Here is a 15,363-nt window from a genome sequence, read left to right as displayed (position 1 = left end):
TCTTCAGGTAAATTTTGGTTGCCAGAAATAATTTTCATATGCGACAGCGACAGGAAATTAATTAAATTAACATATGCCTAAGCATTTTCAAATCAATAGGTAAGTAAAAAAAAATCTTTTTAAATGGACACAAGCGCCTTTTGCATTTACTGCATTCTAATAAGTAGAAGATTAAAGAGTGTTTTGACACAAACACATTATAAATGTGTTTGAATTGGAGATTTACATACTTTGACACGTATAAGCGTTCTTTGTGAAAGAACAGATCTGAAATAATAACCTTTAGGTCGCAGCATTTTATCTCTAGAAATATGCAAATAGGGCGATACCAACATAAAATACACATTTTGCTACAACGTGAATTATGTGCTGCCACAAAAATCCACTAATAAATGCAGCTATGATTGCAATTGCAATGTCCAACACCAAAATCCGACCATAGACAAAAAGTGGTCTATTTTCGGTTTGTTGAAGATAGAAATATGGTGTCGGGACCTTTTTGTAGAAAATTTAATTCTCTATTGTATCTTTAACCGTATTTGCAGCGTTCGCTAAAATATAAGGTGGAACGTAAATTGATAATTCTTTGCGCACCGTCGCATATTTGTCAAAACGTTGGAAATACGGTTGAAGATACAAAAAAAGTGTGAAGAACACCAGCCTGTGGTTATTTTATTCGATGTTTCAAAACTAAAACTATTCGCAAATTACTTTCTCTGGGGCGAATTCAGAATGGATTAGCGGTCCATAAAGAGATAAAAAAAAAGATTTGTTGGTACAGTCTGAACGTTTTTTAGCTGAAAGAGAACCATATGGAGCTGGTCCTTCAGCCTTCTGGCAAAAGTGGGTTGGTTGTTCCGTGCGCTGTCGAAAGAGACATTTAATCTAATTTACATCAAAGTGCCAGTCAAGTCAAAGTTGCGATATTCGTCTGCGTAGTGTATGTAATAGACGTCGCAGCCGCGGTATTAACAAATAGGAAACGTGCAGAAGGCATCGGAAGACCGAGACGGAACGAAGATAATGAAGCGTATTTGGCGAGCGAATGCACGTTAATTGCCGCCCCATTTGTACTTTAGTTCAATGTGCATGTGTGTCATCCAAAACTAATGATGATTTCTTACGACGTTTCAGGAGAGCACCCAGCGGCCATGCAACACGGAAACAAGAACACAGCGCCGTTGTCTTTGTCGCTGCACTGCACCCTTGTATATAGTATCTCTGTCTTCATAATAAAACACATCAGATGAAACCTCTTGTAAATACGACTTTCATTTATCACCCCGCAAGTCCAACAATCCTACCGTCATCACTTCCACTGTACTAAAATCCCAGTTCCATCTGTCATATTTTATCCAGCCATGTATAAAAACATATCTTTACTTTGGAAATTAACAATACGGTCTACAAGCTACTACTCCGCGATCCCGCAAGACTCACTCCCATCCTCTTTAAATAATAATTGTAAATTTCGTTGAACAATCATCATGTAGATATTATTTATAGTATTCAACTTTTTGTATAAATAAACTATTAAATGGTATAAACTTTTTATTATTTCACTCCTTACCTTACCTCTTTGCAAAACTTTTCCATGTAACAAGAATCAGAGTTGGAATAAGGGTGAGACAAGCGAGCTTTAGGTGGATAAAGGCTCTAAATTGAAGGAAAATAATAATCAACAAAAAGATAAGGAAACAAAAAATTTCATCCAAAATTCAGATCATTTCATTAATCGAGAAAGATTTGGGCTAACTGAATTGATTTTGATCAGATAAATAGCGGCTGTGCATGGCTAAAAACAAAAAATAAAGCTCATTAAAATTAAACTAATTAAACTAGTATCAGCCAAATTGGTTGAATTATAATTGTCCAACAAAACCGCTTAGTTGCAATTAAAAAATAGTAGTTAATTTTGTATGGACGCACGTGTTAAATATAATCAATGAATGAGACCATTCATAACTTTTTTGCGGAACGACGTGTTCTTGCTGTTTTTCTAAAAAAACCTTTCAAGTTCAGGCTCAAATCTAATCGTTTTCATTGATATTTTTCTACTATTGTAGCAAAAACCGTCAAGTTCAACATTCCAAACAATAATAATCGTCCCCATTGATATTTTTACTTTTACTCGTACAAAAAAGTGCAATGTTTTTGACGGTTATAGACAGAGGCGGACCGAGTAAGTAATTTTGCCAGAGCGCCTCCGAAAAGAAACAAAATAGAGTAAAAGTGTACCAATATTTTAATAACATACAATTTTAATCATCTTAACAATAATTAAAAAAAATACGTAACAAGATACATCCTGTATGTTTTTAATTTCAGTATCAGTGCCATCTATTGCTTGCGTCATAACCAATGTGTTACAGAATTCTGTAACAGTTAATAGATTTCTGTAAGAATTTATTATTTTAATGCATTTAAGGCACAATTTATCATTGTTTATTTATGACAAATTTATAATTTATAAGTGGTCTTAAAAAAATTATTGGAGAAGTGATTAAGCAGCATTTTTTGTTGGGTTTTTTGTGAGGTTATGACTCATCTGTTTTTGACAGTTAGGTATGATTTTTGACATCAACACAGCTGACACCCCCTAAGCAATGTGTCTTGTAAAAGAAAGTCAAAGTGTCTTATAAATATAGTTTTAACTGACCTGCGATTGGAACAGAAACAAGTCGTACGTATGTCATTAAAACCGCCATATAACATTTGTTAAAACCGACGTTAGCAAGTCCTACGTCATTCATTAATTATTTTTGTTCTCTTCAGGAGATGAAAAAATGATGCCCATCAAAGATAATCAAGATGTTGCATGTTTTTTTGTTACCAAACATTCCTGGAAAGGGAAGTACGTATCATGGAAATTATCAAAAAAGTTTTAAATTAAAACTGTGCTTTATTTTAGATATAAAAGAATATTCTCTGTGGGCACAATGGGGATCACCACCTATAACCCCTCGACTTTGGAGGTGACAAATAGGTGGCCATACAGCGACTTCATATCGCTGCAGCCTCAAAGAGGCGCCGGCAACACTCCAAATGAGTTTATTATAACAATGAAAAAGGAGCGCAAAATAGACCATATGAAATTTTCAACCGAACATAGAGCCCAACTGTTGACTGAAGCGCTGAAATTCAGACACAGTTTTGCCGAAAAGCCAAAGGAAATTTTAGTAATTTTTACAATATCATCAAATGACCAAGTGATAATGATACGATTTCAGCGTTATCATGCCTATAAACATCATTGGTCAGATGTCAGACTGCCAATTGTTTTAGAAGTCACTCCCTACTCTCTCGATCAACTTGATCCAGCAACCAATCACATTTTAGCTAGCTACTGTTTTAAGGACTTTGAGGGAATTTGCACAATTTCTGACTATCCAGGTAAGAGGTCATGCCTTTGCATGAATACCTAAATACTAGGATGCGACACGACGTTCAAATAAAATGTCCCAGTTCTTGTTACTTCTATTACCATCGCCAGATGGAGCAATTGGTCCTGTCCTTTGTAATCTGTGCTAATCTGTTTTTTTTTTACGTTCAAAAATCTTTTTGCTTTTACCTTTGGTCTCCGTAATATTTATTTAAAAAAAGATTGACAGTATACTCTTGTTTTTTTTACAAATAGAAAATGAAGAAAATCGATCGTATATGCAACTTTTTTATATATATATATTTTATTTACTAGTAATATCGCTAAAAAATATGTAGGTTTTGACTCAGTACGAAACGTCGTATTATGTGTAACAGATTTAAAGCAATTTTAAGTCTTATTGAGTCTAATACGAAGAATAAAATGTTGTATTCAACTTGTTTTCGTGTAAATCGGTTTATTTAAAGTGTCCGATTTACAGTAAAACTCGTATTAATAACTATTTTTTAAAACAAAAAAAATAAAAAACGTGGAGAGTATAAACAATCTGCTAAAAGAAAGAAACATAAAAAACCGAGAAAGCCAAATTATTGGTATTGGTATTTGGATGTCGTTCTTGTCTTTAGGAGCGTTTGTGATAGTGTACGGCGGCTTTGGAAGACTGCACTTATTCCAAGCTGTTGACTTTGAAGAGATCAAAATAAAAATGCTGGAGAGTGCAAGTCAAAACTTAGGTCTTACAATCAAAGTACTCAGTACGCCCATTACGTTAGAAGATTTCCAACTTCAAAGGTTTGGTAAATATAGGTAAAAACTCATTACATTCTCCTTTATTGTAACACTAAGAGAATATTCGACAGTGACGACGAACACTTAACGTCCGTGTCCGAATTTCCCGTTTACAAAGTGCATAAAGCTAGACATCCAGAACCAGTGCGACGAACCCTCTGCTTATCAGAAACATGTCTACTTGAAAGAGATCCACAAACGTACAGCATATGCACTTTGCGACCTTTAGGCGAGATTTTTGCGTTAATACGAGACAATAACAACCCGCAATTGTTTAATATTGAATATATTAATGGCCTTGTCAGGACTTACACAGCAACGGATCGGTAAACTCCCTTGTCCGTAAATTTCGTTTCTTAAGGCCGATTTTTAGCGATTCTTTACTAGCATCGCTCCTAGATGGCGTCCGAGCTTCCGGAAACAGAGACGTACATGTTGCCATGGTTCCAACCGAACGAGGGCTACGATTAGGCCCTTTACACTTACCGGTTGAGGAAGAAGCCGAAAGTTTACATGTAAAATTTTTGCAAAACCCTCCGCCTCGACGAACGTTTTTCGAATGTGTTCGGCGGTTCAATGCTAATGTTCCCTACAGCGGGCTCTTGTACAGTGTCACACAAGATGTATGTCTCTACTTGATTAAAATAACTTGTACCAAAGTGGATTTTAGGGAATTTTTTCCGAAAATAAGGAAAAACTGATAACGGGCGCCCTTCAGTCTCTGGTACAGAAAGAAGGGGATCAGAAAACAATCACTTCAGTCGAACTTGAGGCACAATTTCATGCCTTAAGACGACTGGTTGCGAGCAAAGTTGGCTATGCGGGCTTTACCATGCTGCCGGGGTATTTATATACCGGGTGTTTGTCAAAATAAATCAATTTTTTGTGTAGTTTTAGGGAAGCGATAGGTCATAAAGTCGTTTCAGCGTTAAAAAGGAATGACTTTGGGTTAACTCACGCTGCCATTGATATGATTTGTGCGTTAATGCACCCAATGCACGACGACTATGATCTGCGGCAAGAACAGTTGAATAAATCGTCTCTACTGCAAACTAAAGCTTTTTTGGAAAATTTACTAAACATGTGGACCACTCACATAGTAAGGAATTACTCAATACAGGTGTCCCAGCGAGTTAATAAATCTATTATTTATTATTTTTTACAACTAATACTAATGCTAATTAATGTATCTTATGGGACACCTTGGATAAAATGCATAAACTTGAGTTTTTGTTTAATTAGGCTCAAAACACCGGTGCTCTGATCGTGTCTGCCATGCTTGACGTCCTGACTTTCGCCCTTTGTGTCCCTTACAGTGAAACAACTGACGGTAAACAATTCGACATCCTTTTAGAAATGGTGTCGGAACGTGGAAGAATGTTGTTTAGGTTGTTCCAGGTAAGGCAAAGGCTAATTTTAATGAAGAAAAGTGGATTTTTGCTTACACAGCACCCTTCGATGGCCGTGGTGAAAGGAGCGGGTTTAGTGATGCGTGCTTTGATCGAAGAAGGCGAGGCTGAGGTGGCTGCAAGAATGCAAAATCTAGCTCTAGCAGAAGGCGCATTGCCTCGCCACCTCCTCGCTTCTCTGTACACGCAAGGTTCCGACGGTCGATTGTTGACACACCGTCAGTTGTCTCGGCATTTGGTCGGGCTGTGGGTGACGGGGAACCCCACAGCTATGGGGCTATTGAAGCGAATTATGGTATTCACTTAATTGGTAATTAAGACAGTTGGGTAAATTTTGTTTGTTTTTTTAGCCGACTGGTTTGATTTCGTTTTTGGATTCGGAGGATAAAGTTCCTGAACATGCCCTCGAACAAGAGTTGTTGAATCATAGAGATAATTTAAAAATCGCACAGGATCATGCCAATAAAAGTAAAAGGAATCCGAATTGGATTGCCGTCGAAAGGCAGTTGAAAAATGTGGAAAAGCGGGTCGAGCATTACACGAATTTGGCGCTCCAGCATTGGGGTGCTAGGGTCGGTATCACAATCGAACGGAAGGAAAAAATCAAGGAAAGGCCGATTGTTTTGAGGAAGCGAAGGGAGAGGATTAAGGCTGAGGCGAACTGGCTGCTGTTTTATTGGAAATTTAACCAGGATCACGCTCTTCCCAATCTCATTTGGAATCACAAGGTACGCACTGATGTGTTTATTTTATATAATTTTTTTTAAGATAAGGTTACCAATCTACAATGAAAACATTAAAATTTATTTATTACTCGTATCACAATGAAGTGTAAGAAAATGAATGAATATTTAGTAATATTAGCAGTAATAGAGGAAAATTATAAAGTTCATAAGTTGTGTGCAGAAATGTGCAGAGAATCCTCAAAACAGAATTTAAGATATTCAGTGCGAGTTTGCGAAATCTAGCGATAAAATGAGTTGTAATCTTATAAAACAGCTCAAACACGTGATAAAAGGAAAAGTTATTTTCTGGGTAATGTTTGATCTTATTCTGCGTACGAATTACAATTCTAGTTAAAAAAAAACATTTCTTTTTGCTCCGTGAAAATTTTTATTTTTAAATTTGAAGCAAACACAAAACACGCAAACGCAAATGACACTAATGACAATTTTCGAACCCGGATCAGGGTGCCAATTTTTCTATGAAAAAAAGTGTAGGAAAGGTAAGTGAAACAACACGTAAACAAAAATAAGAGAGTGAGAGAACACATGAACGTATAAACGTAAAGCGGAGCATAAAACTGACAGAAATAAGAAAATAATGCGGTAGAAGGTAAAAGTACGTAAAAGCGCCAAATTGTAAATGTAAGAGCACATCCTAATAAAGGGAAAATACATTTTGTTTTGAGAGAAAAAGGGATAAACGTAAAGATGAAACATAACTTCAAACTTTAGTTGAATCCTTAGATGACCTACTTCTTAAATTATAAAAAAAAATAAACGAAAATATTTAATTTATCTCTAAAAATTTTTCGTTAACTGAGTTTGTTTAGTAAAGTCCCGAAAAACATTGTTAATAAAAATCATGGCCACTGCGAATCCAGTAGGACTTGCGCACGTCCACTATTTTTGACTAGAAAATACACAAATTTGGTGATTTTTGAAGAAATTATGTCCATTTTCGGTCAAAAACAAGCTGAAAGTCACAAAAAAGATAAAAACAATTTTAAAATTGTAGAATTAACTTATACGCCCGGTATCTTTTGATGAAATCTGGTGAAAAATTAGAGAATTAAATTGAAAAAAGTGGAAGAAAATGTTTTCTCGAGCTAATTCGTCGACTTTTGAACTGAATGTATTTGCGTTTTAGGTGAACTATTACAATTATATAGTTTGTAATGTTGATTTATTTAAAAAGTTTGTGTTAAAATATCTGCAAAAGACGGTCAGTAGCTAGGGCCTGGTGGCCTAGTGGTATAAGCGCCACTTTCGACGGTGGAGGTCGGGTGTTCGAACCCGGATCAGGGTAACAATTTTTCAATGAAAAAAAGTATAGAAAAGGTAAGTGAAACAACACGTAAACAAAAATAAGAGATTGAGAGAACACATAGACGTATAAACGTAAAGCGGAGCATAAAACTGACAGAAATAAGAAAATAATGCGGCAAAAGGTAAAAGTACGTAAAGGCGCCAAATTGTAAATGTAAGAGCACATGTTAATTAAGGTAGAAAATAAGTTTCACTATGTTTAATGTAATAAACCAAGTATTTTACTATTCACTTTATCTATGAAATTTAATGTTGGTTGCTCCAAAAAATTTTTCAGTCTCATTATTACTCATGGACCATTCTGTATATTTAAATTGTTGTATTTTTATAGGGCGGCAAAATTGATCAATAAAATGAAAAAACAATGCGCACGTAGTTTATTTAAAAATAATTATAGCTATCTAAGCGGTCACCTGCTGTTTCTTTCTGTTTCACTTCTTATTTTTTTCTATGCAAGCATTTTTTAAACGAGGTATTAAAAAATTAAAAATTCGTCGTGTATCAAAAATTAATGTATGATTCCAGACTCGAGAAGAACTGCGAAGTGCCTTAGACAACGAAGTGAGAACATTTGCCTCCGATCGTGAGTTGGCCGGCTCAGCTTTGGTCGCTTGGAACCACCAAGAGTTCGAATTACATTACCAATGTCTTGCCGACGAAGTAAAAATTGGTGACTACTACCTGCGTCTGTTGCTAGAAATGGACGACCACAATGACGACTCGCCAATCCGGCGCTCTTACGAATTTTTCAACGACTTGTATCACAGATTTCTGCTTACGACCAAAGTCGAAATGAAGTGCATGTGCCTTCAGGCCATGTCTATAGTCTACGGAAGGTACTTTGAAGACATCGGCCCGTTCAGCGACACCAAATACATCATCGGGATGTTGGACAGAGTGAGTTATTTTATTTTTAATTAATACACAAAGTTAATGATTTATTATAAGTGCGTCGATAAAATGGAACGCGACCGTTTGGTCCTCTTTATTAACAAATTAATTTTGCATCACCGAAACGTTCGCGACATTTTGGAATCAGGCGGTGTTCGTACGCTTGTCGATTTAATGACTTTGGCGCATTTGCACACTTCGAGGGCCGTTATTCCCACACAGACCAACGTTATTGAGGCCGGCCCTGGAATGCAAGCAGTGCAGGAAAAAGAGTGGTATTACAATACTGAAGAGACAGGTCGTAACGGCCCTGTCAGTTTCCAAGAGGTTTCTTTGTTTTTTCTTTCGTTATCTGGGTTACTTGAACGTTTATTTCCAGATGAAAGACTTGTTTAACAAAAATGTGATAAACCATCGGACCAGGTGCTGGGCTATGGGCCTCGACAGTTGGAAAACTGTCTCGCAGTTGCCCCAACTCAAGTGGTGTCTTTTGGCCAAAGGAAGCCCAGTTCTGAACGAGAGCGAGTTGGCCACTTGTATCCTGAATATTTTGATCAGAATGTGCGAGTATTATCCCAGTCGGGATTCGGACGATGCGATAATTCGGCCGTTGCCGAAAGTGAAGCGGTTGCTTTCCGACGCGACCAGTTTATCACATATCGTGCAGCTTTTGCTCACTTTCGACCCGATTTTGGTCGAAAAAGTGGCGACTCTCCTTTGTGAAATAATGCGAGATAACCCGGAAATGTCCAAAGTGTATTTGACGGGAGTTTTCTATTTTATTTTGATGTACACAGGAAGTAATGTGCTTCCAATCGCACGATTCTTAAAGCTGACACACATGAAACAAGCTTTCAAAGCTGATGAGGTGTGATCGCATTGATTGAAAGAGCGCTCGTTTATCATTTGAGTTTCAGGCCACGTCCGACATAATGCAGCGGAGTATTTTAGGCCAGTTATTGCCCGAGGCGATGGTGAATTATTTGGAAAATCATGGCGCGGAAAAGTTCGCACAGATTTTCCTCGGAGAGTTTGATACTCCGGAAGCCATCTGGAGCGCGGAAATGAGGTGCGGATGAGCTGACGAGAGGGAAATTCGTTCAGTTTGTGTTTTCAGACGGATGTTGATCGAGAAGATCGCCGGACATATCGCCGAATTTACGCCAAGGTTGAGGAGTCATACTATGGCGAGATATCATTATATTCCTATCCCGGCTGTGAGGTATCCGCAGTTGGAGAGGGAGCTCTTCTGCAATATTTTCTACTTGCGACATCTTTGTGATACTGTAAAGTTTCCCGATTGGCCGATTCCGGACCCGGTAAGTTGAGAATGTGATGGCGTATCAGAAAAATTTGAAATTTTGAGCTAACTAAACGATATTAAAAATCACTCCATTTTTTGTACTCAAATAAGTTAATGCGGCGGAGTGAGAATAACACTTCAAGCGTTTAAATTAATTCAATTTCCGTTTATTTCATGCTTGGTAAAAATACAGGATTGTCGACTTTATTTCTTAATTAGCTGTGGCGACTTAAATTTTCACGGGAAATATTAAAAACATTTTGAAAATTAAAAATTTGTACGCAAGTGATTAATTTTCTTTAATGATATCATTGCAGATCGCCAGAAAAAAAATAATAGTAATTTTGAATCACTTCCTATTTTTTATTTTCCCATGTAGGTAGTTTTCGGTAATTTTAAAAGCGCAGTTTTTGGTTAAGAAGTGGTTTAAATTGCTTAAAAATATGGAATAATTTTAAACAAGTGAATACCTCCCTGACTCAAAAACAGGGGCAGATTAATTTGGTTGGGAGCGGAAAAAATTGTAGAGTCCTTAAATAAAATTTCTCCAAAAAATTATAAAATTACTTTTTAACAAACAGTACGTAGTTGTTAACAAAAATAAACGTAATAAAAAAATAAATTAATGCAAAAAACTAAGAAATATTTAAATAATCTATAAACACCAACCTTTATGATAAGTACCCGTTGTATCATTAGTCTCATTACCGAATATTTTTTTTGTATGGACACAAAGCGGTGAAAAAAATCCTGAGGAATTTGAGGTGTTCGTTAATAATGCATTCAAAGGGCATAAATCCATTCAAAATCTATAAAAGTTTTATTAGCAAAACTTCAATGTAAAATTATTTTTTTAAGGTACGAAAACTCTAAATAAACAAAATTGTGGTAATTTAGATGAGCTGCTACCTATGTTTTCACTTAGGGATTGTTTTACTTAGGGAAACGTTAAGGAAGGTCGCTTAAAAAAACTAGGTTTATGCAATTTATGGACTCTTTGAAATTTAAACTTAACCATTCACACTAAATTGTTGAATGAGTCCTAAAATTCAAAGTGATTGGTTGCTCACTGTATTATAATGGCCGACCTTAAATGGACCAATCACATTCAAAACTATAATTTTCAATGAATCAGAAAATCTAAGGTAATTGGTTGTTTTCGTAATTTTAATGGCCGACCTCAAGCAGCCCAATCAAAATGCTTACAAATTTTACAACACTCACTACGTGTCTTACGTTAATTCATAATTCATGAATGAGTCTGTCTTTGTTTTTGTTGCATCTCACTTCTTCAGTTTTTCTTTGACTTCTAATGTTGGGACGTGGTTGAGACGATGTGCTAAGTAAAAAACAATAAAAATGGAATAATGGGAGTAAATAAATAAGGAATATTGAACTGAAACCCTTTTATAATAGTCAAAAAGGTTCAAAAGACGAATGTTAAATTACCAATCTCCAAAACATAGCGCATGCGCGCGCTTTACTTCAATTTATCATTTGACATTTCTAAAAAATCCAACAAAAATGGAATTATATGCTACAGTAATGATACTTAGGAGACTGGCAATTCCATAGGCTATCAAAAATCGACAGTTGTCTTTGATGCCTCATTTGTGTTAATAAGGGTTTATCACTTTGAACAGGTAAAACTTTTAAAAGACGTTCTTGACGCCTGGAGGTCCGAGGTTGAGAAAAAGCCTCCAGTTATGACAGTAGAAGAAGCTTACAAGAGTTTAGGTTTGAACGGCTCCTTCCATGAGGAAGCAGTTGTGCGTAAAGCTTACTACAAGTTGGCCCAACAATTTCACCCCGATAAAAATCCCGAAGGAAGGGTAAGTTCATTCCTACCGTTCTATCCACGGTAGTGACTTTTTGCGCTCTAGGAACGTTTCGAAGAAGTTAATAAAGCTTACGAGTTTTTGTGTAGTCGAAGTAGCTGGACTACAGACGGTCCAAATCCTCATAACATTGTTTTGGTCTTGCAAACACAGAGTATCTTATTCCATAGATATTCCCAAGGTAAATTGAGATAAATTTAATATCAAAGTTTTCTCACATCATTATTTAACATAGAATTGCAACCGTATAAATACGCCGGTTACCCGCAACTGATCAAAACAATCAAAATGGAAACAGCCGACGACCAACTGTTTTCAAAAAGTGCCCCCTTACTTGCCGCAGCTAGCGAATTAGCATATCATACAGTGCATTGTTCGGCCCTAAACGCCGAAGAACTACGACGCGAAAACGGCCTAGAAGTGCTCCTAGAAGCATACACTCGTTGCGTTAACGTTTTAAACAAATCGTCAAAACCGACAGACACTGCAGTCCTAGTCTGCACGCACATCACTCGGTGTTTCAGTGTGGCAGCGCAATTCCCGGCATGCAGGGAAAAAATGATCGACTTGAAACAACTCGTTAAAGACTTGTGCCGAATTCTTTACTTCAAGGTAACAATTTCGTTTTTTAATGCTTCGAAATTAATAAATTTGGTGCAGCATCTCACGAAGTTATGTTCCGTGGCCACCGAATGCGTCAGCGCTCTCTCAATCGATTCAATCCTCCAACTCGAATTGATCAAGTCGGGCGCTTTGTGGCACCTTTTACTGTACATGTTCGACTACGACTTCACGCTTGACGAAGGCGGAGTTGAGCGCAGCGAAGACGCCAACCAACAGGAAGTCAGCAATCGGTTGGCGAAGGAAGCTGTGAGGGCTTGTGCCGCTCTGGGGGGTTACATTCCGGGAGAAAATGCTCCTCCACCAAATAACTTAACACGGGGGATGTTGGAGGCGCTCCTGACCAGCTTCTTAGCCAATCAGCTCGGGACGGAAAAGCCGGAAGAGGTAATTATTTTTACCTACTTAAAGAGTGTTTTTCAACTAATTTTTGGAAACAATAGATTCTTAAAACGCTGAATAGTAACAGTTCGACGCCCTACTTGGTGTGGGACAACGGTACAAGGGCCGAACTTACCGACTTTTTAGAGAAACAACGTAGCGGTCGGGGTGATTTAGATTTAAGTGCAGGGACCGAATTTACCTACTCTGCACATTCGGACGAGTTAAAAATTGGTAACGTCTTCATACGGATTTATAACCAGCAGCCGACGTATCCTATTCAGGTAATTGCCACTTGTTGCATAACTTTAAATATTTTGGCGCAAAAAAACAAAATTGAAGAAAATAATATAAAATACTCGTTATAGAACGCCTTTTTCTGCAACTTGTATTTTAATATACTGTTTTAGAATGCCAAAAATTTCACGATGGATCTCCTAAGCTTCCTCTCGGAGCAGTCCGAGTACCTCTTGAACTTGGTCAACATAGCGTATTCCGTTACGATAGAAGATAGACTAAAACACGCTGTGATGGCTTCGGAAGCGCTAACAAATGTGATACGGAACAATACAGGTGTCGAGTTGCAGTGCATCGGCCACTTCCGGCTCCTCTTCAGCTTACTTAACGTATCCCACAGCCCCATTCAGAAAGGTGCACTCAATGTGATATCAGTAGTTACTAGGAATAACGAGTGCATCAACGACATCGCCGCCACCGAAGTGTTGGGCTATTTGTTGCTAGTTTTGTACACGATTCAAGACTCGCAGCCCCAAATTTTAGACACTCTGTATGCGTTAATGTCGACGACTAAAATCGTTAAAGAGGCGCTGAGCAAAGGCGCTGTCATTTATCTCTTGGACCTTTTCTGTAATTCCACCAATTCGCAAATACGGCTCACTTGTGCCGAGCTTTTGGCTCGGATGAGTTCGGATAAACTCGTCGGACCCAAAGTTCGGTTATGTTTGGGGACCTTCCTACCTCCGATTTTTGCCGATGCCATGCGGGACAGTCCGGAAGCGTCCGTCAATATGTTCGAGTCTGCACACGAACACCCGGAGCTGATTTGGGACCAAGAGGCCAAGGATAGGGTCTGCACGACCGTGGCCCGGTTAAGGAGAGAGTAAGTTTAAAATTTTGTAAGCCCAAAAAATTGTAAAAATTAAAACAGAAAATCTTGGCAAATAAATTTTCGAATAAAAATCACATCAATTCGAAATACATTATTAAATTTATCTAAAACTGTTTTTGTTCAAACGCCCAATAATTTTTTTAGACATCAGACCGCGCAAAGCACCAATCCGGCCGCTCTGTGGAAAATGCCTGACGTTAACGGGCTTACCAACTTTGCCACGCCGAATGAGTTCATCGTTGGGGGAGTTTATTTGCGGATATTTATCGCAAATCCCGCTTGGACTTTGCGAAAACCGAAAGAATTTTTGTCGGAACTTATGGAAACTTGTTTGACTCTGATGGCCAAAGATAAACCCAATGTAATTTATTTATGATCTCAAACCAAATTCGTCACAATATTGTTTCTAGACCGATTTGTTAGAAATGGGGACCACAGCCCTCTGTTCGTTGCTGCAAGCACAACCGGCCCTTCTGGATCTGATCCCTTCCATGGGCCACATTCCGCGCCTTTGCAGACAAATGGGTTCCAACGTAAGGCAAACTATTGTTCCTAAATCAGCCATACTCATCTTGAACGCGCTTTCAAATAGTAGCGTAAGTCGTAATTACTTAATTTTACTGTGGTTGAAAATAATTTCTTAGATTTGTGTGGCTGCGATTGCACAAACGGACTGCATGCACCCCTTAAAACAGGCAATGCAGGTGCGCAAGGACATGATAGCAGTGGCTTGTGAAGCCCTCAATCGGCTCTTTTCCAACAACCAAGACCAGCTAGTTAAGCAAGCTCTGGACGTTGATTTCGTCCAGTTTCTCTTAACACTTCTGGAAGGAAGGCTCGAAATTATCGATAATCCCGCTATGACGAAAGCGCAAATCGTCAAAGCTCTCAAATCGATGAGTCGCAGTTTGCTCTATGGTGAGAGGGTTACCAGCATACTTGATAAAAGTACGATTTGGGCCGAATACAAGGACCAAAAACATGATTTGTTTATATCAAGTACCCCAATTTCTGGTTATCTGACCGGTGGGTATTTTTTGAGTTAGTGGGAGTTTGGTTGATTGGTGTGTTTCAGCTGGAACACCAACTGCCGCAGGTTATTTAACGCAAGGTTCGAGTGCCAAGGTGGCGCTGCAACCACCGCCGGTCGATAAAGAAGATACCGCCTTAAAACCGGACGGGCTTTAGTGATCCACAGGGTGATATTTACAGCACTTCAGGATTGAGTATTAGTGTAAATACATTCCTAACTTTAAAGCAATAGACTTAATGTTTGATAAACTTAGTGTAATTTATGTAAAGTTAAATTGTAAAAATGTAAATGTGTAAGGATAAGTTAAGTACTTTGTATGCTTTACTAAAGCTATTAATTTATGCTTAAACAAATATATATTTTCTATCATAGAACTGGCTGTTTCATTCCGAAGTATAATCAAGAACCTCATAACCCACATTAAATATGTTTAAGTATCTAAACTTTTCGAAAAAACAGTAATAGCGCTTTGGATTTTTTTCTATACGTATGTATGTGTACGTATGCAATTTTTTCTTAGTAATTTTGTTTTTAAT

General features: G+C 37.7%; 2 protein-coding genes across 3 annotated transcripts in view; both read left to right on the top strand.

Moving 5' to 3' along the window:
* LOC662052 (zwei Ig domain protein zig-8) overlaps positions 1-1,263 on the top strand; it is an 85,523-nt gene extending 84,260 nt beyond the window's left edge. The window contains exon 6 of the mRNA XM_015982164.2: positions 1,135-1,263. Within this exon, the coding sequence (XP_015837650.1) occupies positions 1,135-1,250 (116 nt within the window). The 3' untranslated portion in view covers positions 1,251-1,263. The remainder of the gene's footprint in view (positions 1-1,134) is intronic.
* A 1,275-nt stretch (positions 1,264-2,538) lies between these two features.
* Rme-8 (Receptor mediated endocytosis 8) lies at positions 2,539-15,201 on the top strand. Of its 2 annotated transcripts, none has more exons than XM_008197556.3 (27): positions 2,539-2,683; positions 2,776-2,854; positions 2,912-3,179; positions 3,231-3,393; positions 4,009-4,189; positions 4,243-4,497; positions 4,545-4,794; positions 4,842-5,014; positions 5,063-5,270; positions 5,414-5,569; positions 5,621-5,875; positions 5,931-6,308; positions 8,157-8,528; positions 8,580-8,849; positions 8,902-9,390; positions 9,440-9,591; positions 9,640-9,841; positions 11,469-11,657; positions 11,709-11,844; positions 11,899-12,275; positions 12,324-12,671; positions 12,728-12,949; positions 13,076-13,785; positions 13,939-14,155; positions 14,205-14,390; positions 14,439-14,820; positions 14,870-15,201. In XM_008197556.3, the coding sequence occupies exons 2-27, from the start codon at positions 2,787-2,789 to the stop codon at positions 14,980-14,982; spliced, it is 6,720 nt and encodes a 2,239-aa protein (XP_008195778.2). In that variant the 5' UTR covers positions 2,539-2,683; positions 2,776-2,786; the 3' UTR covers positions 14,983-15,201. The 2 variants fall into 2 exon arrangements, with proteins under 2 accessions (XP_008195778.2, XP_015837542.2); XM_015982056.2 differs by having other exon boundaries at positions 2,643-2,687.
* Positions 15,202-15,363: the final 162 nt, after the last annotated feature.

Source organism: Tribolium castaneum, chromosome 3, assembly GCF_031307605.1.
Source record: "Tribolium castaneum strain GA2 chromosome 3, icTriCast1.1, whole genome shotgun sequence".
NCBI lineage: Eukaryota > Metazoa > Arthropoda > Insecta > Coleoptera > Tenebrionidae > Tribolium > Tribolium castaneum.
Note: the sequence above shows the minus strand (reverse complement) of the source record. Positions and strands in the feature narration are given on the sequence as shown.